The sequence below is a fragment of the Homalodisca vitripennis genome, chromosome 4 (assembly GCF_021130785.1).
Source record: "Homalodisca vitripennis isolate AUS2020 chromosome 4, UT_GWSS_2.1, whole genome shotgun sequence".
Taxonomy (NCBI): domain Eukaryota; kingdom Metazoa; phylum Arthropoda; class Insecta; order Hemiptera; family Cicadellidae; genus Homalodisca; species Homalodisca vitripennis.
In genome coordinates, this window is record NC_060210.1 from 200,901,601 (window position 1) to 200,927,710 (window position 26,110).

General features: G+C 40.1%; 1 protein-coding gene and 1 non-coding gene across 2 annotated transcripts in view; both read right to left on the bottom strand.

Moving 5' to 3' along the window:
• Window positions 1–381: 381 nt before the first annotated feature.
• LOC124360896 (prostaglandin D2 receptor) overlaps window positions 382–26,110 on the bottom strand; it is a 39,543-nt gene continuing 13,814 nt past the window's right edge. The window contains exons 3-5 of the mRNA XM_046814883.1: window positions 3,834–4,017; window positions 1,081–1,307; window positions 382–881 (exon numbers count right to left, since the gene is read on the bottom strand). Coding sequence (XP_046670839.1) covers window positions 678–881; window positions 1,081–1,307; window positions 3,834–4,017 — 615 coding nt within the window. The 3' untranslated portion in view covers window positions 382–677. The remainder of the gene's footprint in view (window positions 882–1,080; window positions 1,308–3,833; window positions 4,018–26,110) is intronic.
• LOC124361628 lies at window positions 5,273–5,413 on the bottom strand. The gene has a single exon (XR_006922373.1). It is a non-coding gene; the product is annotated as a U4 spliceosomal RNA (small nuclear RNA).

The window sequence follows — 26,110 nt, forward strand, 5'->3', positions numbered from 1 at the left end:
GACCTGCAGATTAGTCTTTGAGATGTTCTGCATACTCCTTAATGACTGGCAGAAAGGTCCCTTGAGATACATGAAACTTCCATAAAACTGACAAGCAGAGAAGTTATTTTGCAAACCTTTTCGGTGGTGTGTTCATCAATCGATGATAAACACTGATCTTTTGACATATTAACAACAATCCCGCCCTTTCCACATTGTTTTCCATCCGCCTGTGTTTTCAATACTTTGTGTAACATTATTCTGCTGGGACAGAATTTCCTATGTGGTTTATATGTTATACAAAAAAGACACGCTCTTAATCCGCATATTTAACATCTAATGCCATAACTGGAGCATTTACAGGTGTCTATTGGGGTTGAAGCCTCAGAGCTACTATCACAGTGAGAATTGGTATCACGACAAGTCTTGACGGAGTTAGGGCGGCTGCGACTACCACACAGCGCTCTGAAGTAAGGCCAGCGTTGGAGCACGTACAGGTAAGGGTCTAGTGTGAAGTGTAGAGCCATCAGGATGTCTGCTATCACACTCTAGTGAGAATTGGTATCACGACAAGTCTTGACGGAGTTAGGGCGGCTGCGACTACCACACAGCGCTCTGAAGTAAGGCCATCGTTGGAGCACGTACAGGTAAGGGTCTAGTGTGAAGAGTAGAGCCATCAGGATGTCTGCTATCACACTCTAGTGAGAATTGGTATCACGACAAGTCTTGACGGAGTTAGGGCGGCTGCGACTACCACACAGCGCTCTGAAGTAAGGCCATCGTTGGAGCACGTACAGGTAAGGGTCTAATGTGAAGTGTAGAGCCATCAGGATGTCTGCTATTCGGAAGAAAGTACGACTGGAGTATGAGTTAGGGTCGAACTGTGCCATTGGAATAGATATCTGAAAATAAAATAACAAAATTTGTTCAAAAGAATTGAATAGACCTGCAAGAATACTTTTTATTAATGTTATATTTTTGTTTAATAGCTCAAGACTGTTTTGCATATTAAGTATTTTTTGAATTTAACAACTGTCCAGCTAATAAGATTGCAATTTAGCTAAGATAACATTAGACGCCGTCCGCCGGCTGTCCACGTACCATCTGGGGCATCCAACAGATGACAAACACAACACAGAGCAGACCCATGAGGCGGGCGAAGGCTCGCTCCTCGCGAGTACAAGCGTTGAAGGTGAGTGACTGGTTGCGACTGATGCGGCGAGGCAACGTGACGGCAGGAACTCGCCGCTTGTCAGAGCGACCTGTGCGGCAGAGTGCCCGCATCACGGCCAGGTTACACCACACAATACACAGACACAGCAGAGTGCCTGCAGGCAGACAGTGTCAGCTCTCACTAGACGGTTCTATGTAACATTATTTACATTAATGATGACAACGTGACGGCAGGAACTCGCCGCTTGTCAGAGCGACCTGTGCGGCAGAGTGCCCGCATCACGGCCAGGTTACACCACACAATACACAGACACAGCAGAGTGCCTGCAGGCAGACAGTGTCAGCTCTCACTAGACGGTTCTATGTAACATTATTTACATTAATGATGACAACGTGACGGCAGGAACTCGCCGCTTGTCAGAGCGACCTGTGCGGCAGAGTGCCCGCATCACGGCCAGGTTACACCACACAATACACAGACACAGCAGAGTGCCTGCAGGCAGACAGTGTCAGCTCTCACTAGACGGTTCTATGTAACATTATTTACATTAATGATGACAACGTGACGGCAGGAACTCGCCGCTTGTCAGAGCGACCTGTGCGGCAGAGTGCCCGCATCACGGCCAGGTTACACCACACAATACACAGACACAGCAGAGTGCCTGCAGGCAGACAGTGTCAGCTCTCACTAGACGGTTCTATGTAACATTATTTACATTAATGATGACAACGTGACGGCAGGAACTCGCCGCTTGTCAGAGCGACCTGTGCGGCAGAGTGCCCGCATCACGGCCAGGTTACACCACACAATACACAGACACAGCAGAGTGCCTGCAGGCAGACAGTGTCAGCTCTCACTAGACGGTTCTATGTAACATTATTTACATTAATGATGACAACGTGACGGCAGGAACTCGCCGCTTGTCAGTGCGACCTGTGCGGCAGAGTGCCCGCATCACGGCCAGGTTACACCACACAATACACAGACACAGCAGAGTGCCTGCAGGCAGACAGTGTCAGCTCTCACTAGACGGTTCTATGTAACATTATTTACATTAATGATGACAACGTGAGGACAGCACAGCAACACTCTCGGAAGAGTATGAATTACCCCCTCCCCATCCCGAAATGCTAAACCGTAGTATTCCTCTATATCCCAGAGTAGACAGGGACCAAGGTTACTATACAGATAGATACTATACAGATTACTATAGATACTATACATCTGTATAGTAACCTTGGACAGGGACACCATCAAAGTTGTACCCCCACCTCCCAACCACCATAGAAAAACTGGCCGATTGTCCCACAGATGAAAATGAACTGCTCTGATTGATTCTTGTGGTTACAGAATCGGTTTTATTAATGAACCTAAAAACGTGTTTATCAGTTTTCTAAACAGTTTAACACTAAATACTGTTTAATGCCTTTCACCATAGCTGCAGAGATAAAGATCATTCACAAAAATACTGACGTGGAAATTGAGAATATTATTGTGAAATCACTAACAAGTCTAGCCGTTAAATTAAATTGAAACTGTCTTGTGTGATTTGTATTATACAAAAATGAATAATTAGGTCTAAGTTAATTATAAATTATTGCTGAATTCTCCAGACTACAGCCTAGTCCACGGGGATGTTGATTCCCTCTTCGGACAGTTTCTGGGATACAATCACGATGGCTGCAGGACAGATAGTGTTCCTAACTGATGTAACGTTTATGATTAGTTTATGTATTTTAAGGAAAAACCCTGCGATATTTGTTGTTTCTTGCAAAGATTGACTAATTCAAAACATATTCTGTTCTTCATTAGCTTAAATATTTCCTTGATCTAGTACTGTGAAAATCTTTTATACTGTAGGTAGAACTTGGAGAGTTTATATTTTGTGGTTAGGACGTAATAAGATTCAGGCTCAGGCTTCTGCCACCTAGCGTATGCACAAGTCCTTGGATGGCATGAAGCCTTGTAAAAGTGTCCATTTATTTGCTCAAGGATTAGAATCTGATCTTTGAAACTGTATTTTATCATCAAGAGTGAGATCTGGAGTTCAGACATCACGTGAACCTCTCTAGGTTAACACTAGCTATGGAACAGCCGACTCGCCGGTATTGTGTTTGGGGCTAGTCCACACTCGTCACCTTGTTGCGTGTTTTTGCCGGTTACGGCATACACAGACATCACGTGTATAAAATAGATAACTGTGATTGTCCTGTTTTATCTTGACATAAGTTGTACCAAACTTGTTTCAGGACACTCAAAAGCTGTACGGAAAAGTTTTTAAATAAGTTTCATAAAATTAGATTTCGGCAAAAATCAGTTTGAATAAAATTTAAAACTATGGAAAATACCACAATCTAATAAACTAGAAAAGTATTAGTCGGAAAATATATTGGTGATTAATTTATTGGAATACTATGTCTGAAGATTCTTTTTATTGTAACATAGGTATTACAAATTAAAAAAATTGTATAAGAAAACATATGTTAAAATATTTTGAAACACGATAACCACAAGACATTTCTCACATAAAAATTGGAAATTCCAATAAATAACAATTTCCCCATTTTAATTAGATGTTATTTTCAATTTATTGTCACGTCTAATTATTATATTGTTCCGCTCAACACCATTATTAAAGAGATAATACTCGGTTGTTATCGTTGTTGTCGACAGAACTGACCAAAGGCGAGGAAGAGGTAAGCGTAGGCGATGTCTAGAGGCTCCTTAGCCAGCCTGTAGCGCACACAGGTGGCCGTACTCTGCTCGAAGTACAGCCCGAACCCCAGCAGCGGCAGACACACCAGCACTAGCACACCGGTCCACAGCGAGAAGATACTCTTGCGGATCAGAGCCGTGGTCACGTGCTGTGGACATACAACAGATTTTTTTTTTAATACAACTAATACGTAATAGGCATTTTACTAAAACTGATTGTTATATATATAGTAGTAGTATACTGATTATGTTGAGATATTGAACAATGCACAATAGTACATTATCACATCTCTTTTTAATAGTATTTAATTAACATGACACTACGTGCAAGTACTCAGTGTTTCGTACGAACGTTTCTGTTATTCCTTTGATAAAAAATCTGAAAAACGCAACGTAGGCTAATTTACTCTACATTGATAGTCGATACTATACCAATAAATATTCCTAATCCACATTTTGTACGTAATGATTATTTTACTGCAGTTTGTACTGGAGATGGGAAATACCGTTATTTCTCAATAACCTACAGTATTACCAAAATAACATGGTTAGTTGATATTACGTTCTAGTAACCTGTTACCGTAGTAACATGTTGTTACTGGACTGACGTTATTAAGTTGCATGTGTGCGTCAGACTAAATCTACGTGTTTGGGGCAATATAAACAAATGATACGAAAATTAAACTGTCAGTAAAATGTAATCGTAAAATGCTTTTTAATATATACTAATTATAAACTAGTTATTTAAAATTTCACTGCACAATACAATTATTGTTTAGTATACAAAAACTTAACTAACTCATTACAATGTAATAGTATTTAAATTAGTAGGCCTAAACTACTTTTAAATAGACTACTCATTATTAATGATAAATGATAACGAAAAATTGAATGATAGGCTAATACGTTAGGTTTGTTTTAATATTTTCCAGTTACAAGTCTACTTTCCTATTTTGATAATTAAAATTTGATAAATATACTTGATTTATTCATCGTTAGTTATTTTAATCTGATATTTTACTCTCTGTGTCGCCCCCCCCCCCGCACCATCCACTATGTTATTGGTTTCTCAGAAACGTAATACCAGAATCCGATCTGAGCCTCATTGCTTGCACGATAATAGCCTCGGCTGTTACTCAATAACAAGATTACTGACTAACCTAATACCAGAAAGACGTTATGACAACGCCAAATCATTCAGCCCACACGTTACTGAAATAACAGGTTGTTACTGGTAACACGTTATCCTTGTAATAGGTTACCAGTGAATAACGATGTTACCGACACTAATACGTTATATACCGCCCATCTCTAGTTTGTATATTCAAATATTCGCAAATGGTTTGTTGTTTCACAGATTAAATAACATCGTCTATCATACAAGTTCTATGATTGAATTATGAGCCCCCGTAAGGGCTTCCAGAAATTGCCAGTGCGGGCGATATTTCACGCCCCCACGGCGGGGTATTGGTAAAAGTTTTCAATAAGCAATAATCGCACCTCAGATGAACTTCATTGGTTACGATATTGCCACTGCGCAAAGTTAAACTGAATGAGTGAAGGCTGGGGTAGTCTAGAAACTAAAACATTGTTCTACATGTGGGAAGTAAAATTTTGCAAGTGCAAATTAAAGCACTATAAAACAAAAATAACATTATGCTTCTTTTAAATATAAAACCAATATAATTTTAAATCAATATCGATGACTGAAATAGTTAACATATTTAAATTTCCTGTTTAATAACGGTTTATGAATATAATCATGGTAACTACATTTCCCCGTGCTGCCACCTCGTGGCGTTCGAAGAAACCACTTCAGCACTAGCGCTCCACGATCAATAGTAGCGCTACAAGCGGCTACATTCTGAAGTGGCATCTCAATGATTCAGGGATATCTCTAATTTTTTAACCACATTTTATTTATTTACAATCTGTTCAATTTGAGAAGAACAATAAGTAAATATTATATACAGAAACAACACTGAGAATTAAAATTGAGTTATATGTTAACCATTGTTAACACTAACATAATGAATTCAAGAACTTTAAAAGGTAGATCCATGATAGCAGTTCGGGAAATTGATCTGAATAAAAGTATTACCTTTTTCCATATTATATATACTGCATTAATTTAAAGTTGTGACATTGTCGAAATTCATTCGAAAGTAATAGTATCGAAACTTTTGAGGTAATAAATGGGTTGGCTCTGACTTTGATTTATTATTATAAATGTTCCTCATTTACTCGTAGCTTTTACGACTTTTTTAACAAATCTAATTAATCTTAGAATGGTACAATCGATTTTGGCACTGAAAAAAACCTCTTAATATTATAAAAATAAAAATTTTAAAACATGGCCACTGTATATGTAAAATACCAGAACGTAGCGTTACTGTGTTCTGGAACACGCCAAATACCGGTCCTAGGTAGTTTAATGAACGTATTCTCCAATTGTGTAGGCTAATATTCGCACAACGCAATTGACTAAATACATACTTTCTAATAATTATACTATACTTATACAGGGTTAATACAATATTTTACAAGGTTAGAAGTTTTGTATCATTGTGTCAGAGATCGGTTTGTAATATACTTAAGAGAAATTCTATTCGTGTAATTTTGTTAAAGTAATCCTAACAGACAAAAGAAAGATACTTTACCAAACTAGAATTAATTTATAATCAACACAGTGCTCATTAATTACTACTAATCTCAACATGTAGGCATGGCCTGCGTACATCGGCTCCACAACAAACCTTGCTGTCTTATCACGTTTCGTTACGTGGATTTAGCTTATATTCTGCAGAAAATTTTCATATCTTATCTTATCTGCTAATGCCTCTGGCCACCATCTTCCTTGCCACCCCGCACTGATACAGGTGCAATAAAATACATCCCTCAAGATAGTGCTACAGAACACGTTCTAGTCGATCTGATCTAGAGATGGGAAATACCGTTATTAGTCAATAACATATTACCAAAATAACGTGATTAATGGGTATTACGTTCCAGTAACCTGTTACCGTGATAACATGTTACCAACCGACCCACACTCAGTATTAGCATCAAGCTGTTACTGAACTGAAGTTATTAAATTGCAAATAAACTAAGTCAGACTAAACCTACATGTGTGAGGCTATTTAGACATGGTATACGAAAACATAACTGTCAGTAACAATGTAATTTTAGACTGATAGACTACTTTGAAATATACGAATTATAAACTGGTTATTTAAAATTTACAATGCACAATACAATGCAGTTTTTGTATAATAGTTTAGTGAAAACAAATTAACGAACTCACTACAATGTAATCTTTAGATTACTAGGTTACTTTCAAATAGACTACTTGTAATTTGTTTGTTTTCATTTGTCCAGAAACAAGTCTACGTTTCTATTTTGATAAATATATTTTATTTATTTACCTATTATTATTTATTACGATATCATATTTTATTATCTGTCCCTCCCGCAACATCCAGCTGACTCTACTACGTTATTAGTTTCTCAGTAACGTAACACCAGAAAAGCGTTAACAGAACTGGTCCGTTCCTAGCCTCATCGCTTGCACGGTAGTAGCCTCGGCTGTTACTAAGAAAGACGTTATAAGAACGCCAAATCATTCGGCCCAACTGTTACTGAAATAACAGGGTGTTACTGGTAACACGTTATCCTGGTAATAGGTTACCACGAATAACGATGTTACCGACAGTAATACGTTATATACCGCCCATCTCTAATCTGACCACAAATGTCTGAGAGAGCAATCACAAACAAACCACTCGGTTTGGTGCGAGCTAACAAAAATAGCCAATGTTTTTTTTAATACAAAGTAACAGCAATAGCATAAAAATATAAATTACTACAATGAAAAACATGAACTGGAGGCCGATATGGACATAGGTGACCCTCAGCGGTGGTTTGATCCGTTTCTTACATTTAGAGAGGACATACAGCCATTCACACTTTTGAAAAGAAGTTTTCACTCTCACTTGTGGAAAAATGGTTTTTTCTCCCTGTGCGGCTAGCAGGGGTGTCCCCTAGCGAGCGATCGACTCTGCGGCACGTTGGCCAATGTTGACATCCAAGGGTCACTGATAACACTGGTCACCAGATGATAACGCGTCCACGTTGAGATAAGGCTACCGACCTACTTGGGCAATAGTGTGGTTTATAAGGTAAGCAGATAGAGCGCGTCTTCACTTACACAAGATAAAAAGTCAGCTCAAACACTGACGCCACCTCGAAGAACGCAGGAATACTCCAATATTATTAGGCATAGTTTCAGAATTATTGGAATCACTTAACTATCTATCAATACTAACTATAGATGGACAAACATCAAGTTATAAAATGCGAAACGACTCCTCTAATAGCAATCTTTATATACCAGACGCACCGTTTTCTATCTCCAATAGAGAAGTGGGTCAGATAAGTTCTGGGTTCGTAACAGAGTTTAATCGTTAACTTAATCAAAACAATAAATCGGTTGATAAAACCGTAATAAAAGGAGACCAAGATTTGTTCAAGGCTTTCGCTTTCAGAATGCCTCTCGTAAAATGTACCTAATGTTAGCTGTTATTGTTATACTTCTGAGTTCTGACGAAATTATATTCCTGCCATTCTCCTGACTCAAGTGGTTACGAAGGCCGTACATAAAGGAACAACACTGTTAGTTTGTTACCCAACAGTAGTCGTGATCAGCTGGATTGGATGTGCCTTTGATATTGATTGATATAACAGATAATTGGAGCGACTCTGTAGGCTGGGTTGACACGTCGTAACATACTAGTGACGACTAGCGTCCCTACTGGCCGGACCCGCTTTCACATCTACAAAACTAAATCATTGTATGAACGTGGAGCGACTCTGTAGGCTGGGTTGACACGTCGTAACATACTAGTGACGACTAGCGTCCCTACTGGCCGGTCCCGCTTTCACATCTACAAAACTAAATCATTGTATGGAACGTGGAGCGACTCTGTAGGCTGGGTTGACACGTCGTAACATACTAGTGACGACTAGCGTCCCTACTGGCCGGTCCCGCTTTCACATCTACAAAACTAAATCATTGTATGAACGTGGAGCGACTCTGTAGGCTGGGTTGACACGTCGTAACATACTAGTGACGACTAGCGTCCCTACTGGCCGGACCCGCTTTCACATCTACAAAACTAAATCATTGTATGAACGTGGAGCGACTCTGTAGGCTGGGTTGACACGTCGTAACATACTAGTGACGACTAGCGTCCCTACTGGCCGGACCCGCTTTCACATCTACAAAACTAAATCATTGTATGAACGTGGAGCGACTCTGTAGGCTGGGTTGACACGTCGTAACATACTAGTGACGACTAGCGTCCCTACTGGCCGGTCCCGCTTTCACATCTACAAAACTAAATCATTGTATGAACGTGGAGCGACTCTGTAGGCTGGGTTGACACGTCGTAACATACTAGTGACGACTAGCGTCCCTACTGGCCGGACCCGCTTTCACATCTACAAAACTAAATCATTGTAATGAACGTGGAGCGACTCTGTAGGCTGGGTTGACACGTCGTAACATACTAGTGACGACTAGCGTCCCTACTGGCCGGACCCGCTTTCACATCTACAAAACTAAATCATTGTATGAACGTGGAGCGACTCTGTAGGCTGGGTTGACACGTCGTAACATACTAGTGACGACTAGCGTCCCTACTGGCCGGACCCGCTTTCACATCTACAAAACTAAATCATTGTATGAACGTGGAGCGACTCTGTAGGCTGGGTTGACACGTCGTAACATACTAGTGACGACTAGCGTCCCTACTGGCCGGACCCGCTTTCACATCTACAAAACTAAATCATTGTATGAACGTGGAGCGACTCTGTAGGCTGGGTTGACACGTCGTAACATACTAGTGACGACTAGCGTCCCTACTGGCCGGACCCGCTTTCACATCTACAAAACTAAATCATTGTAATGAACGTGGAGCGACTCTGTAGGCTGGGTTGACACGTCGTAACATACTAGTGACGACTAGCGTCCCTACTGGCCGGTCCCGCTTTCACCGCTACAAAACTAAATCATTGTATGGACATTGTATCTTTCGTTATTTTGGAGAAACCGTCAACTCCTGTACTAATTATGTTTTTCTAGACAGACTCGTCGATTAGCGTTCCTCATATCCTACCATTAGGAATCCCCACATGGCACGAAAACAGATCAGAAATAGTAAACTATTTTATTTTCTTCTCTCTACGTGTTCGAAGTCAACGCCGTGGGCTCGCCAAGGTCAACTAACTTTTAGTTCACCGTAAAATGTAGGCCTATCGTCTCTATCGACCTAATTTTCCCATTCGGTTTTGACATTTCTTTGCTAAGTAAATATGCATATATTGTAACATGTAGTGATATGAATATGTTCCGTCTGTTTGTCCATATGTTTATGTTTAAATTTAAATCAACACAAAATTCGTGTCGTTAATCTCTGCTCGTACAGTTTGCTCACGGAGTTACCTCGCTGAGGTACACTGACACCGTAGTGTGTGTGTAATACACGGAAGGGTAGCAGAGGACAGTGTGGGTGGTGGTCTATATTCTCGTCTGTCCTTGTCACGGCCAATCAGTGGACACCCCTCTATTTATTACCCCCAGACGGGTACAGTATTACCCCCCTCTGATCCCATCATGGAGCTACCACACTCTGTATGTGAGGCCGATTGCTCAACATTCTGAACACTACCGAACAGTGTCTAATACAAGTAAAACCCAAAGTCAAATCAAATCTTTTAATTGCAGTTAAAAATATGCATTGCATAGCAAACGTCAGCTTTTACATCTAAAATATGTTATTATTCATCCCACATCAAGGCCAAATTAAAAGTTACATCATTCAAAAACATTCGCACCCCCATTCATTCCATGCCAATTACATCCACTTTCCGGCACTGGAGTCAGTTTCCTCATGACGTGGTCTCCCACTTGAATGCCAGAAACTCATCAAACACTGTAAAAAGCATTTGACGACAGGCAAAGATCGTTACGAGTTTTTAACACCTTGGGCGTTGAGTCATTTTTAATTGGGTTTGGCAATCTGTTTATAAAATGAACACTTCCTGCGAAGGTAAATGTTCATAAACCACCGTTCTGTGCATTCCCGATCGGTAGTTATCTCTCCCTCTTGTCTCATATTCATGTATGTCTCGTCCTCTGGTTAAGGCACATACAGAAAAACAATGTAAGATTGTTTCTAAGATGTAGAGCCATGGCAAAGTCAACAGTTGCAATTTTTTTAACGCTGTCCTGCACGACTCTCTGAAGTTCAAATTAACGATAATGCGAATTGCTTTTTTATGTAATTTGAAAACTCTCATGAAATGGTTGTTTGCACAGGCTCCCCACAAAACGATTCCATACGAAAGGTGGGTATAAATTAGGCCGTAGTACGCCGTAATCAGTACCTGACTCGGGCAATATTTTGCCAAAGATCTTAAGACATAAACTTCTGTATAGTTTGGCACAAACAGGATCAATGTGATTTTTCCATGTCAACCCTCGATCAAAATGTATTCCAAGGTACTTTGAAGAAAGGACTTCCTCCAATAATGTATCTGCAACCATAACAGCAGGACCACTTTCAATATCTTTAGAGCGCATTGACAAGTTTAGGATATTTGATTTTGATGAGTTTATTTGAAGACTGAGGCTACTGAAATGTTAGAACACAGTTATTAAGGTCAACAAAGGCCTGTATTTATAAATTTTGTTTTGTACTTCCTCTAAAACAGAGAGTCGTGTCATCTGCGTACTGCACAAGCTTTCCATGCAGTAGTGATGATTCAATGTCATTAACATATACCAGAAAAAGTTTGTAACCTAGTTTGTAATTATGTGTTAGGTTAGTTATTTACCTGAAGAAGAGATCAGATTGCAGATTTCGAAACGTAGTGTTACTGATTTTATTTGTATCACTGAACGATGGTAAATGTCCTGAAACATCCTGTTTCCTTTACAATCCTTCCATCGTCAAAAACAACTTCAAACAAAGTATTTGATTAATCTCTTCCTGAAAATACAGGAGCCAGCGCCAACGAGGTTGCTGGGCTCTGTCTACGCCTGGGGTTTCCTTGTGGAAGTGATGAACGAGGATCTCGCCCACCAGCAACAGATGCAAAAAATCTATTAAACTCGCTAGCGACCTCTGAGGCATCACTCACAAGTCTATCCCCTATTTGGACTTTTATTTGATTATTTTCACAACTTTTGTTATTTATAATGTCCCAGACAATTTTGGAAATATTTTTGGAAGAAAGAATTAATTTAGAAACATCATATAACACTTTCACAGCGATTATTACTGTTTAACTCGAAAAGGGGCTTTAAACTGTTCGTTGGTCGTAGTTCTATTGATTTCTGAAAAACTTACGTTTTTCCCTTGAAACAAGGATGCCTTTTATAATCCAAGTATTTTGTATCTTTTTTGTACCAATTTTAACTATTTTAGTAGGACAACAGGTATTGAAATGGAAATTTAAATAGTCATTAAAAGTTCTAAACTGCTGTTGTACCGGTTGTATCGAATTTAGAAAATCCCATTTTTCTTTGGAAAGGGAGGCATTGAGGAGAGCAATATTTCCTGGCCTTGTGTCTCTTACTGTTTTTGAAATTTTCGTTACTAGTTTGCCTATGATAGTAGCCTCTTCTTGGTCCTATTGGTCAGAGAAAGTTTTTGCGTTCTATAGTATATAAGTCATGAATTTAATGCTGTTAGGCCATTACCTTTTTTAATGCCAGAATATGTGAACAATTTATTGATCGTATTCAACTATATCCAGTTATTAAAATAAAAAATGTTTATTTCCAATTTTTTTGAAAGAATGAATTAATAGTATTTAATATGCACAAGGATCGATCATCGCTACATACTCTGCTCCAGCAAATCAGCCAACGTCAACTTCATCAAAACATAATTTCCGAATAATATTATGAAAACAAGTGGTCGACAGACTATACAGTACACAGCATAGGCTATATTTTCACTAAGCCTTTACATTTTCTTCGGAATCTGCTTTCAGAATAACTGTAGTAGAACCCACGTATATTCATCCATCACTTCTGCCTGATCAAATGAATACAGATCCTTGTGCCGATTTAATTATTTCTGTGTCATTCAGTAACTGGGAATCCGCTATAATACAATAATATGTCACTTCCCTTTGCTATCTTTAAATTGTGTTTTATGTAAAAGAGTAGACCAGTAATCTACAAATCCAATTTAGAATGTTCTTTAGAGTGAGTCTCAATGACTATATGCGGATAACATTCGTTTTGCAGTCTGGACGGCTGTCCTGAAGTCTGGGACGTTCTCTTGCAGTCTGGACGGCTGTCCTGAAGTCTGGGTCGTTCTCTTGCAGTCTGGACGGGTGTCCTGAAGTCTGGGTCGTTCTCTTGCAGTCTGGACGGTTGTCCTGAAGTCTGGGACGTTCTCTTGCAGTCTGGACGGGTGTCCTGAAGTCTGGGACGTTCTCTTGCAGTCTGGACGGTTGTCCTGAAGTCTGGGACGTTCTCTTGCAGTCTGGACGGGTGTCCTGAAGTCTGGGACGTTCTCTTGCAGTCTGGACGGGTCCTGAAGTCTGGGACGTTCTCTTGCAGTCTGGACGGGTGTCCTGAAGTCTGGGACGTTCTCTTGCAGTCTGGACGGTTGTCCTGAAGTCTGGGACGTTCTCTTGCAGTCTGGACGGTTGTCCTGAAGTCTGGGACGTTCTCTTGCAGTCTGGACGGGTGTCCTGAAGTCTGGGACGTTCTCTTGCAGTCTGGACGGGTCCTGAAGTCTGGGACGTTCTCTTGCAGTCTGGACGGCTGTCCTGAAGTCTGGGACGTTCTCTTGCAGTCTGGACGGGTGTCCTGAAGTCTGGGACGTTCTCTTGCAGTCTGGACGGTTGTCCTGAAGTCTGGGACGTTCTCTTGCAGTCTGGACGGGTGTCCTGAAGTCTGGGACGTTCTCTTGCAGTCTGGACGGGTCCTGAAGTCTGGGACGTTCTCTTGCAGTCTGGACGGCTGTCCTGCAATTTGGACAGTTGTCCTGCAGTCTGGACAGTTCTTTTCATCCTGAACAGTCCTCTTCCGCCTGGACAGCTGTAATTTTGTATCACATTTGCTAACCATTTTCCACCACGAAGAGACATATACTTGCCACAAATTCCCTCATTTGAATTCCCCATTATTAAGTATTGAACATACTGGTAGTGTCGATGCCACAACTATACCGTATTACACGTGTCTGATGGTGTAACACAAACACATCTTCTCTGATCGGCCGTGAGTTGTGATGGCGTGGACATTTGGCTGCTGCTTACATAATCACCAACTACATTACCAGCAAATACAATCTTTAAAACATTGTAATACTTATTGCAATTTGTAATTAAATAAACTGACGAATCATAATTCCACGAATACGCGTCAAAGTGACGTTTTGATATATAGGTACTCGTACAAATAGATTCTACAGCGTTTTGGTTCCTTCACTTCAAACAAACTGAAACTTTATTCGTGCTATGGAACTTCCATATTAGTTCCATCCATTAATGGCGTTTCTTCATTTGTTGGTTTGTTATTTATATGTTCATTGCGATCATCGATTTAAAAAGTCTGAAATTCTAAATTATAACACTTAATTAAAAAAATCTAACTTTCCCCGGGATTAAAGCTATTGCAAATGCACTGCGTCTATATGTAGAGGTTTCTGCCAGGTCTCTATTTTGAACACGTCAGTAGCGGTGTACGCCATCGCGCCACAGAGTCGCCGTCATCTCGCTCTCGTATTGCTCGTGTTTCCGGCGGCGCTGTGAAGAGGGCCAAAGCAAAACAGCGGCCTGTTGACAGCAGGCTAGCCTACTGCAGTCACAACACCACGTCTTCAGTAATATTCACAGTGATAGAGTTTGTTCAAAATTACCATCTGGCGTTTATTTTGTAAGATCTTTAGCCAAATACTGCCCAAGTCAGGTTCTAATGGCGGCGTATTACGGCCTGATCTATCCACATCCACATCGATCAAATGTTGATATTTTTCAGGCTTCAAAAGAAAACGATCAGAACAAACGCCAACATGAAATTCAGAGAGTCGTGCAGACCAGCTTTCAAAACATTGCAGCTGTTGACTCTGCCCTGTCTCTATATATTTATTTGGAAGCAGTTTTATTCTGTAAGTCAAAATGTGCCCTGACTAGGGACCGAAACGTACATGAATTTGAAACGAGAGGCAGAGACAACTACCGTACTGGACGACACAGAACGGTGGTTTATGAACACCTACCCTCGCGGGCAGGTAGGTGTCCGTTTCATCAACAGATTTCCTGATTCCATGAAAAACGAATAAACGCCCAAAAAATTAAAAAGGCGTTAAGAATTCGTCTGAAGCACCTTTTAGTTTCTAAGGCATTCTATAGTGTCGACAAGTTTTTGGATTATAGTTGGGAGACTCCAATCTAGAACACTAACACTGGCGTTGGCGGGGGAGAGAATTGGCGAGTGAATGGTGTGCATGAATGTAAAGATTGTATGTCTGAATGTAGAATTGTAAACGCATGTCAAAGTTATAGATTTATCCGGTATGACTTTTGCCACATCCACGTTGTTATATTGTCCACGGCAATAAAAGGTTTGACTTTGAGTTTAAAACAACGACGCGCATTATTGCGCAGTGCTAAACGGGTACGTAGTACGCAAGCACAACTCGCCAGCCGTAAAGGAGGCGGGGATGTATGTATTCAATCACGGCGAACATTACAGGTAGTGATGGAGGGGGATGGGGAGAAGGGGGTGGACAGACTTAACCCTTCCAATCAACAATGGGTCAAAAGCCTTTCCACGTCACACAGTGCAGCGGCTCGCGCCACCGGCCTGTTGGGGTTAACCGGTTTGCGGGACAGATGTTCCTGTCACGTGATCTACTGAGCTGCACGTGTTGTGACCACAGCGAGGGGTCGATGGTGACCTTGACCTCATCTGGTCATCAGTCACCCGTCTTCGGGAGATAAGGCGGCACAAAATGTGGAAACATCGACATTATTCAAATTGTGCGGACTGGTCGGGCAGCGCCATAACATAACTACAAATACTCACCTCTGTGTCGAAACCGAGGAAATGTACCAACAACGGTGGAGAGGTTCAAGGACAGTACATATGTGATACAGCACGGGCCTACATGTCAGCTTGGACTACAGGGGGAACTTGCTTATTGAGGAATATACGGGGTGTTTGTAAAATTAAACTAATTCCAATTACGACCAATAAAAGTTTTATAAAAATGCCAACTAATATTTTTTTTATATAAAAATGTGTCAAGAAATAAACAAAACTGTTAAATAGTAAGAATTAAACGTATAGTTTCTTGGAGATTATGATTTTCTATAATTTATGATTTATTTATTTATTTATCCGCGATGGAAGACTAGGGAAAGGCTGACCGAAGCACCGAAGAGCAGAGACAGATACTGTGCAGAAGAGAAATCATAGCTATATATAATGTTTCATCCAATGGTATTGTGTACCTGACAACTTATTTTTTTTTTTGTTCTCTTAGGACAAGAAGCTTATAAATTGCACTTGGTCCTATAAGAACCTTAGCGCTGCTTCCGGAGTGACAGGATATTCAGGATGGGTAAGATTAGGAAGTAAGAGCCGCCTCTTATCGAGATCCATGAGGAAGAATTAGGGCACTACATCTCAAAGTCATGACCCCCCGGAAGAAGCGGAGGCCAGCACTGAACTAGCCTCTACAGTCAAAGTAGGCAGAGAGTGGCACACCCTTGTTAAGGCTAGCAAGAACTTCCGTGGTTAGGGAACAAACTCCACCAACTCCAACCGTCATCTCCCACAGTAGACTAGACTACCCTTGTACCCCAGAATCTCGACATTTGCAGTTAGTGATGTGCCGCTTCTGGACATCCATAAGGTTGCCCAGATTTAAGTGACACATCGGTTTTTGCTGTGCCCAGTCTGGGTTCAACTGGAAGATATAAACCAGCCAGAAGTGATCCCTGATGGGTTCGACAACCCCTTGCCCCCCCCCCCCCAAATTGTTTGAACAGTTCGAATACATCGGCCTTATTTAACGTACTTATTTTAAAACCAAAGATTCTTTCAATTACACTCAATCACCGTTTGTGGTACAAAAGACGACAACACAATTTTGCAAGCAGTGTTGATTTGATCTTAATCTTATAAATCTTCAAATGGAAATGGCCATCCCATTTTGGACAAAGTTAAAATTAAATGAATATTTCAAACGAACTTCAATTCCGTATCGTAAAATATTGAACTACATATCAAACCCACGTTCTACAGAGCAGAGAGACGTGCCTTAATCTGCTCAACTAGAAATTTGAAAATTTTGCGATCTGATCCACGCATTATGGATAAGATAAACACGAACTCAACTATCTATTCAGATTACAAGTGGAATTTCGCAGAATTAAGTGTTAACAACAGGTTTAAAACATTTGATTGTAGAGACACAATTTCACCTCGTAAAAAGAATTTGGACCAATTTGAGTTTGGTTATACCATTGTTATTTTTTCCAGATATACAGTTTTATTGCAACTCATGTTGTGTTGAAAAATTTCAAATAAGCACATTGGCGTATAAAGAAAATTATTCCGGGAGGGGGGGAAGCTGACACCTGGGTAATTTTGGAAGTATAAATACCCTCAAGAAATAGAGGCTCTTCTGTCAGGAAATTGTTAAGTTTTAAGACCTCATAAATGTGTTCTTACCTAAAACAAACTACTGTGTGCGATTTTAATGTTTTTATTTAAAAAATTGGTGCTGGGGGAGCTTAAGCCCCCTAAGCCCCCCTCTCTTATGTATGCCCATGGATCTCGAATCTGTGCAATACGTTTCCTAACGCTGCAATGTGAACCATCTTTTGGCGAATGAATTAACTCTAGCCTGGAACCGTTTATCACATTACTTCAAGCTAGGCTCAGATGGCTGTTTCTAAGGGTGGGAAAATTCCACGCTTAAATCTGAACTCGAACCCGGATTCCTGACGCGATGAGCTGGGTAAACGGACTGAAGGTCCACGCCGTAAAACTACCGTGACCATTTCTTACTACTTCTAGAGCGGGGTCCCTCTGTCCGACTCACGGATTTGTTTTGATAAACGGTTGACTCACACTGCAATGCTTACACGAGTGTTTCGAGATCTAATGCGAGAGAAAATAATTTCCATTCGTTCAGTAGGCAGATAATTCGAGAGCGGAATATTATTCTCAGTACTGGCTGCGACGTTCGACTGTTTCACACCAACTTGTCGTACTATCTACGGGGGATGTTTAGTTTTAAATAGTATGTCATTACGCATCAAAATAGTTTTTAGTTTTCATATCTCTAGTAGTTAGTCAGAAAAAATCAAATTTTTTAACTTCATCGTTTACAAATTAAAAGAGTGTACATTTTAGAAGAAACAAAACAGGTTTACATCGTTATGAGTTACCAAGGAGACAACGTTCAAAATCCTTAGACAAACAATGAGAGCTTAGACGTTTTAAAGTTTGATATTGTTACTGAAGCTCGATTCACTGCAGCCTACTTAGGTTCTATATAGAAAGTCTAATGACAATTAAAAATAGGAATATCGAATAATATATTATTATTGGGTTTTAAACCAATCGCGTTTATCTTGTCCATTTTCTGTATATTAAAAATAGGAACAGTTGTCGTTGTAAAAATTAGCCAACGTCAGCAGTTTTTATGTCTTCGATAACTGTTATTATTAATATAACTCAGCTCCTGTACGCCAGTTGAGTGTGTCAGTTATGAAATATATGTCACCATTGGGAAGATTAATGTCAGGTTTATAAATCGAGCCAATTTTTAAAGCAATAAAATATGTTCGTTCTTGTATAATTAATCGTTATGATTTGTCACAAATACACGTGTGACATATCACACATGAATCACAAGTTTGTTTTAATTCGTGACATTTTTATTTATAAAACCATAAACTATCCGTTACAGTTGACGTACTACTACACGTTACATCAACTACGGAACAGTAGAGCTACTACTATGTAAAAGGTTGAAGTACTTTACACCGAGTGTCGTAAAAGGCTTCTCTTACGTTGAATGCAAATTTGAAATCGACAGCACATTTCATTAACTAGATGACGTGTGGACATGCACACAGAGTCACACAAAAAGAAGTGGGCACAAAAATGACTTCACAGAACTCGTTATTGTTGAAATGAATTTTCATGCGACTTCGTGTTAAAATATTTCTCGATGTATCTTGATGGTACATTTGGACTTTATTAATTTAATGGTGATTTATATCAGTGTTAAAAAGCCTCTCACCAAGGCACTATAAAATTACTTATATGATGGATAGTTAGGTCGCATCTGTTGATATGTTTGAATATTTTATGGGTGTGTGGAGGTTGTTTACAAATTTACAAATTTTTCTTCTTGCCCATCATGGTTACTCATAAGACCAATGTAATAACATTCAATAACGCTCAGCTAACTTCCATTGACTGACATGCCTCATTATCAAAATCAGTATTCCTTATATTGAAATAAATGTTTATGCACAATTAGAAGTCTATGGTCAGTTAGTTTTCGAGATATCATGATGATAAACAGACATAAATGAACATTTTCCAGCCCCACGAGTTTTTATTATTTTTCCTAAAGCTCAGCCCATTATCGATTTACAATGTATACGTTATTAACAACAAATTGACACACCAAGAATAGTACACAAATCATTAATACTAACTTACTGTGTTAAAAACCTAACATTATAGTGCAGAATTACTGCGAATGCATGAGAAATTATTCATTACTGTTGTATAATATTGTATTACTCAGAGAGGAATATGTTCCTTTTGAAGTATGTTCAAATTAAACGGAATTGATTATTATCCCATTTAATATATTATAGCTGGTTCGAGTAGAATGCAGTTAACATTTAGTACTTCAGCAGTAAACTATACGAGTGCAGAGCGTGTTCAGGAGGAATTACTAATGCACGGCCAGGTCAACCTCGGAAGGTAGGATTGGTAGTCCGAGGGTGTCGGCGTGGACTAACTGTCCTACCCTGTAAAACGTGACGTCAGCCACCTCCGTCAAAATTACACGTGGACATACAGTCCTACAATCGATGAGCTGAGACGCTGTCCACTCAGCTACCAGAGACGACTTAGACATAGTCTTGTAACCGCTATAATAAAGAAGTTGATTAAAGGGCACAGTTATCATTCACTAGGATAGCACACAATTTGAGCATCCATGTTTCTACATTTCTCACTGATCATTGAATATGCATTATTGTAATTCAATAAATGCACGGTATGAAATCTTATAGTTATCAAAAAGGAATACGTCATATACATTTGTACATTTCAATTTTAAGACGGTGTGTCAAAGTATTTTTTTTTAGAATTTAAATTATTTTTGACCTCATTTAAATACTCTTAAATTCTCGAAAGACTTATAGAATAGACTATGCCATAGCGTAAAACATGATATGACAATGGATGATGGAAAATAGTAATACTCGTGGACTTTGAAGTCACGTACGAAAATATTGTTAAGTTATGTTGCATTGTATTTTTATCTTCTTTCTTTTTCCGATGGTATTCTAAAAGGCAAAGAAAAGAATAAAATTAGGGGTTTATACCCCGTAAATACTAAATCTAAGGTTTTTATAAATTATTATATTTCAATTTTTTTTGGAATTGAATATCCTCTGGTAACAAGCAAAACTATGAAAACCGGTCTATTAAAAGAACGACCGGAGTATAAAGTATCGCACCTTACCCAACGACAACCTTTAAGGGAATTTTTTTCCAATTCAATCCCTCCCCTCTCCTACAAAAAGAGCAGGTTTTCGCCAACACTATACGAGTAGACACTATAGAGTTGATCCGTTGCACAAACGCGAGGTATATTCGGGCGCCCAAAGTGTTCGCCGATCGGATATAGCTGAAGTGCTCGTAAATAAGGGAATTGCTTTCCATCTAGGAGAGCCCACACCTACGGTCTCGCGGAATTGGGTTAGTGTACCTTGGAGGTAGAAAATACACACTCCACACAAAGAAAATACTTCGGAGAAGACATTTTTCTGTTTTCGATTGTGTCATGTTAACAAGTCGATTCTTTTTCTTTTTACGTGCTAGTCAATTCTTCAATATCACGAAATAATTAGGTTTTTTGTTACTAAAACTTAAAACTTTCGTGAGCTCAATTTGATAATGAGAAATATATAACCAATCCAGTTGGGTACTTAAGAATCGCCTAGTGAGTAATGAAAGTTCATCCATAGGTATTTCGCTCATGAAACATCACTTAGACCCATGCCATGCTGTTCACTTACTTCTAGACTTGATTATGAATGCTTCTGAGGGATTCAGAAGGATTCATAATCAAGGTTTCTAATAACCTGAAAAAATAAAACTTGTAAGATACGAAAACAATAATTCTTCTTACGCTACGTAACGTTTTGCACTAAACAATCCGACGACAGATTTTCGAAAAAGACGAAAATAAAGTGGACCTTGGACTTCTGAGATAATGACAGCTCAACTCTATATTTGGCAATTTCATGGCGTGCAAGTCACTCATCGCAAACATTTCCAGTCGATCAGCCGCAATTCTCTTTTGCAGACCAAAACAGGCTTATGGAGTCATATATCTTTGCTGAATAAAACAACGGTGGAAGTAGATTTTTGCGCCCTTTCCCTAGTTAATATACTTGTGAGAAAACAACTGACTCAATCGAGGACAGAACTGAACACAATCACCGCTAAGAAAATGCTAAGAATCTCAGCTATTATTGTTGAGTAACATTTAGCCTCTCACTGGTCCCTACGGACGATAGGGTGTCAAATGCTTTTGCACAACGCTCAGAACGTGACTTGTAAATGATTCTTTGCCGTCACACGAACTAGTGCACAAATAAGTGTATTTTCCTAAGTATTCGTAATAAAGCATTGCTGTATTTACTGAACATAACTTATATAGGCGTAGTGGCCTTACTAATAATTATTCACCCAAGAATGTCTGAGGCCATGGATGAACTGATCAGTTCACAGCCACGCAGAGAAAAAGAAACCGCCCGAATACACACCCTTGGACAGTCCCAGGATTCCCAAGATCCGTATACATTCTACTACAACAGTTTCATCATTACATAACTGACATAATAAGGAATATAATTAGTGTCGATTGTAAGTTTTACTCCTCTGTGAGCGAGAATCCACGGTGTGCGAGGTAGTATGTGAGAATCACAAGATCATTGTGCGGGCCGTGGTGTGGATGTCCGTGCCCCGAGATATGGGACTGGGGATTGAGAACCAGATTCTCTGTTCAGTCACAGTTTGCTGACGATCTTTTGCTTGCAGATCAACACTGGGCGGGTGGACATACTCAGTTCATGTCTCTTGTTTTGACCAAAACGTTCATAATACAATTAGGTAATTACAGTACCTGCGTTAACATTAAGATGTTTTTATTCCACAAGACAACCATAGACCTACAGACGCTGACCATGGTCTTTAGATCACCCATCTCAGATCTGGGGTTGGGCGAGTATCAGTATTGTGGGTATCACAACCAATCCTGTAATTATTTTCTTTTAAGTTGCTGACAGCTTCAAAGAAATTATACTTTATATCAAACAGAACAGTATAAACACTTTTCAACGTCTAGACTTCAAGATTCTAAATCTTACTTGGAGCAAAAAACCAAGAATCTTTTGTTTATTCTTTTTATTTTAGAAAATAAGTCATAGCTGTCGTTGTTCCCAAGACAATCGACTCTATAAGCGGAACCGTGCTAACGCGACTTCGACTGCAAGTGTATCGATTAGATATCGATTAGTAGACAAGTTGTCCAGCCACCAGTTGTCCTGTTCTCTGGTCAGCCACCTCGCGCCATCCACCGCCCGGCTTACATAACCTCTCTGATGTAACTGGCGATGTTTGTGCTGTTGTTTACACGACTGCAAGTGTATCGATTAGATATCGATTAGTAGACAAGTTGTCCAGCCACCAGTTGTCCTGTTCTCTGGTCAGCCACCTCGCGCCATCCACCGCCCGGCTTACATAACCTCTCTGATGTAACTGGCGATGTTTGTGCTGTTGTTTACACGACTGCAAGTGTATCGATTAGATATCGATTAGTAGACAAGTTGTCCAGCCACCAGTTGTCCTGTTCTCTGGTCAGCCACCTCGCGCCATCCACCGCCCGGCTTACATAACCTCTCTGATGTAACTGGCGATGTTTGTGCTGTTGTTTACACGACTGCAAGTGTATCGATTAGATATCGATTAGTAGACAAGTTGTCCAGCCACCAGTTGTCCTGTTCTCTGGTCAGCCACCTCGCGCCATCCACCGCCCGGCTTACATAACCTCTCTGATGTAACTGGCGATGTTTGTGCTGTTGTTTACACGACTGCAAGTGTATCGATTAGATATCGATTAGTAGACAAGTTGTCCAGCCACCAGTTGTCCTGTTCTCTGGTCAGCCACCTCGCGCCATCCACCGTCCGGCTTACATAACCTCTCTGATGTAACTGGCGATGTTTGTGCTGTTGTTTACACGACTGCAAGTGTATCGATTAGATATCGATTAGTAGACAAGTTGTCCAGCCACCAGTTGTCCTGTTCTCTGGTCAGCCACCTCGCGCCATCCACCGCCCGGCTTACATAACCTCTCTGATGTAACTGGCGATGTTTGTGCTGTTGTTTACACGACTGCAAGTGTATCGATTAGATATCGATTAGTAGACAAGTTGTCCAGCCACCAGTTGTCCTGTTCTCTGGTCAGCCACCTCGCGCCATCCACCGCCCGGCTTACATAACCTCTCTGATGTAACTGCCGATGTTTGTGCTGTTGTTTACACGACTGACACCGCACAAGCGTTCTTGTTTCGGCAGCCCGATCTATTCTTCTGTGTTTTATTGTCACAGCCTACGCTGTATCCACGATATATGCCGCTTGTGGCCTGCCTCCTTATCTCGAGCGGACCACTGGGTTCTGAGAAGCGATATCATTGTCACTCACTCTCTTCATGTCATACTTACACTAGTTATTCTTAACTCCTTATTTCGCAAACACACAGTAAGCAGGACGACTAGAGACCAACAGTTCACCCTAGATTCCGAACCACCCAAGTATAGGACTGGTAGTATTGACTTATTGGCAAAGCGAAATTTTCACGCTCTCTGAAGCAGGAATGACATCCTTACTGGATCCAAGCAAATAGATTTCTCCGGCAATGTCAATATAGAATGGGAGAGATTCGAGGACATTCTGACGAGTCGCTATACGAAATCAAACATAATTTCCTCAACGTCTTGCTCCTAACTTCACAACTAGCAATGCAGGTTTACTTACATCATCACCACTGAGGTACCGTAGTGTAAATAAAGTTCCTTGTAAAAATCACATAATAATAATAATAATCTTGTTTTAGGATTACCAGATGTAACTTTATTTATAGGCCTAAGACAAATAAGCCAGTCCCGAAACGTTTTTTACAGGCTGGAGAGAAATTGACATTATTTTTGAGCGAAGTAAAAAATTACATATGTTATCGTATATAAGCTAACAAAGTGTTGCCTACTTATCTAACAATATGTTACGTGTCTTCTTAGATAAGCGTAGCCCTCGAATTCAGGATGATAATTTTACAAAATGACAAAATAATATTATCTACCAAATTCAAGTTCAATCGACGGTAACAAAAATAGTTCTTCATTTAATCTAATGAATCTTACAATCAAGTTAATAAAACCCTATTAGGTTGTGACCGCATCGTATCATATTTTAATTAAAAAGAAAGAGAGGATAGATTTACATCCTTTAGAATGTTGAGACGAACCAGCTGTAGAACAAAATAAGCATATCAGGACGATGGCTGTTCCAGACATATCGTGTATAAGCGCGGAGGTACAGATAACAAACCTAACCTCACTTTGACAGTAAATAACAACCAGTGAATGATGGGAGAGGCAGAGCGGACACGTGTTGGCGGGAGTCAGCCAGCCGGGCTGTTTGTTGAAGTTCCCGCCAACGCGCGTTGCCCGCCACCCACTTTTCATAACATAACCTAGAAAGCCTACAAACAGCGGTCACTAACATTGTTTTGGGGCTAATTCTACGTTTTGTAAACGAGTATGCAGTTGTTTCTGCCTGTGACTAATCTCTGGGAAGCTGTTTGTTTAGATGTTTTGTTTTAAATACACGTATCTTCTTTAGTTTATTCGTATTTACTAATCATTTTGACTGACCCGAAGGGGTATCGCGATTACCACTTTACAAAGTCGGTAAGAAATAATTCATGTAACTAATTTTAGGTTCTGGAGGACCAACATTAACACAATAGCAAATGTATTGTGTCCAAACACTTATTCCAAATTATGCCTTATTGACAAATCCAAGCCGTAAACTTAACAAAACATAAACTTACAAAATATCTTGTCTGTGACCTTTCATTATCCAGTGTCACTATGTCAGACAGACACACAATAGACTCACGTTACGTCAGATCCAGTCGATTTCCTTTGTTTTCGGTGTCAAATTTCCCAATGGCCCTTAGTGAACGCACCAACAGAGTAGGACATTATTCCGCGCGCAGATGTCGCTTCACATGGGGCTTGAATTATTTCGAAACGTTTATTGTTTGATTGTGTCAGAAAGCGTATTGACTAATCTGATCCATTGACGTGTTTCATGAACTGCAGTTAAATTAAAGAACTGGATCTAAAATCACCATTTCTATCAGCGCCGTTCCGTGCCACAAATGACGTGATGTTTACAAACATAACTTTTTACTCTATAGTAAATTTGACATACACTTGTACTTCTTTAATACAGCTAAGGCAATTTTTTACTTGTGGTAATCAATACCTAAAAAATGAACACAAGTACATCGTGTCCTCCCACAAATACGTAAGAAATGTTACTTACGCCCAGGAAACTTGGTTATATAGTCCAAGTACGCGCTGAGATGGCAACTTCCACTTCAGTGAATAGCCTAGTATTTGAACGTAACATGATGGCCCGAAATTGACACGTTGCGAAGTTCTGCAGGTTCCAGGTTACCCTCAGTCACCTGTCCGAGTACAATGGCCTCGACAGCTATGACTGCAGGGTTCCAGTCTAGGCTCCAGTTCACTGTTGAGCAACGATGGGCAGATTGACCCGTTGGACACCCGCCAAGCCCGGGTCGGGACCCGAGAG